The following is a 2,042-nucleotide window of genomic DNA, read 5'->3' as shown; positions in this document are numbered from 1 at the left end:
TCTCTAGGTAAAATATAGAGATTTGTTAATCTTCTTTTAGATGTACCACAAAATAATAATTTGGGGCATTTTGATTCATGTTTTCATCTTGCAAGTATCAATTCACATCACTGGAGTTACATCACAGAGAAAATCCCTTCATAACTCACTTTATTTAACTGAATAAGTTGACCATCAAGAATATTTAATACTGAAATATACATCTTCATTTTGACTTAAGTCCATGAACAAGAGCAACGACAGTCATGAATGCAAGAAATGTAAGTACTCCAAAGGTTTTCATTCTCTTGGGCTTCTCTGACCATCCCTGGTTGGAAATGCCACTCTTCATAATAGTGCTTGCTGCTTACATCTGTACACTAGTAGGAAACATCTCAATTATAGTGGTATCCAGAGTAGATCCGAATCTTGACAGCCCTATGTACTTCTTCCTTTCCAACCTCTCCTTCCTGAACCTTTGTTTTACCACAACCACCATCCCTCAACTGCTGCTAAACCTCTGGGGCCCAGATAAGTCTATCAGCTACGGAGGCTGTGTGACTCAGTTTTATATGTTTCACTTTTTGGGGGCCACTGAATGCATCCTCTTAGCTGTGATGTCCTTGGATCGTTACATGGCCATCTGCAAGCCTTTGAGGTACCCAGTCATCATGCATCAGCAACTCTGTATCTTCCTAGTGGTCATGGCATGGCTAAGTGGTTTGGTCAACTCCTTGCTTCAGTCATCCCTCACCATCCAGCTGCCACTTTGTGGCAACAACAAGGTAGATGATTTCCTGTGTGAGGTCCCAGTGATGATCAAGATGTCATGTACTGATACCACATTCAATGTAGCTATGCTCTCCATTGTGGGAACATTCTATTCCCTCGTTCCCTTGTCACTTATTCTTGTCTCCTATGGGTTCATCGTAGCTACAGTGCTCAGAATTCAGTCCTCAGAGGGAAAGAAGAAGGCCTTTAACACATGCAGTTCTCATATTATTGTTGTATCTCTCTTCTATGGGCCAGTAATTAGCATGTATGTGCAACCTTCTGCTGCTAACTCCCGGGATAAGAACAAACTCATGTCCCTATTCTACAGCTTGGTGACTCCTATGCTTAATCCTTTTATTTATACTTTGAGGAACAAAGACATGAAAGGGGCAATGATGAGGCTTCTTGTCTCATTGTACCATCAAAGAAGAGTATAAACATAGCTATTTTTGTACTTCATACTTTCCATATAGGACTTAGAAGAGCCTCTGTTCTAAATTACCTCTTGGTTTTGCCTCGTCTCAAAATTATCCCCAAAGACGTAACTTTTTACTATGTAGCTATCATAAGAAATAAAATAAATATATGGTACTAAATTTAAATTAAATTTATAAAAACATGAAAAATTCATATCTGTATAAATTGTGTCTTAACAAACATATTGAAAATTTTTCTTAAATAGATGTTTTAAAAAATATCTCTATGTTACAAGTTTTCCCAAGTATAGGCACATTTGATGCACCTGGCCCTATTTGCTAGAAAGACTGTTTTTCAGCTTTGGTACACATCAGAATACTTATACTTTAAAAATCACAAACATGACTCCACTGCAGATATCTTGTATCAGAATTTTGAGAAATCATGTCCAGAAAACTATTTTTAAAAACTTCCTCAGTTAACATCAATTTAAACGTAGAATTTGTGAGGACCATCACAGGAAAATATTTTTGAGATATTCTTTAGAGACAAAAGTCAGACAGGATCTGACATATGGGAAAAGGTATAGCCCATTTACCCACTCACCCCCCCAAAAAAAATAGAAGATAGTTTGTTGAATATGTGAAGAATCTCAGATGCTCCAAGCTTTTAAGAAAAATTGTAAACCCACAGGCAGAGAATTTAAAATCATGACTCCTAGCAAATGCTAAGGCAAATGCAAAAAGACCAAGCTGAATATCTAGAAGGTACGCCTCCTAATAATTAAATGTTCTATTAAATTCAGCTAAGTACTTTGATCAGTAGTATCATTTATGTGCAATAAAATTTTCAAAATTTGTTTCCTAAAACTA

General features: G+C 36.7%; 1 protein-coding gene across 1 annotated transcript; it reads left to right on the top strand.

Moving 5' to 3' along the window:
- Positions 1 to 245: 245 nt before the first annotated feature.
- On the top strand, positions 246 to 1,190 carry LOC110258615 (olfactory receptor 2B11-like). The gene has a single exon (XM_084970494.1). The coding sequence runs from the start codon at positions 246 to 248 to the stop codon at positions 1,188 to 1,190; it is 945 nt and encodes a 314-aa protein (XP_084826620.1).
- The last annotated feature ends 852 nt before the right edge of the window (positions 1,191 to 2,042 follow it).

This window comes from Sus scrofa, chromosome 7, assembly GCF_054392235.1.
Source record: "Sus scrofa isolate SSC_HxYL_T2T_F1_AM1 chromosome 7, Sscrofa_HxYL_maternal_Yorkshire_Landrace_v2.0, whole genome shotgun sequence".
NCBI classification, from domain to species: Eukaryota; Metazoa; Chordata; class Mammalia; order Artiodactyla; family Suidae; genus Sus; species Sus scrofa.
Note: the sequence above shows the minus strand (reverse complement) of the source record. Positions and strands in the feature narration are given on the sequence as shown.

What these genes read in the sequence shown, in the direction of transcription:
- LOC110258615 (XM_084970494.1), top strand. Translation starts at nt 246, where the DNA reads ATGAATGCAAGAAATGTAAGTACTCCAAAGGTTTTCATTCTCTTGGGC.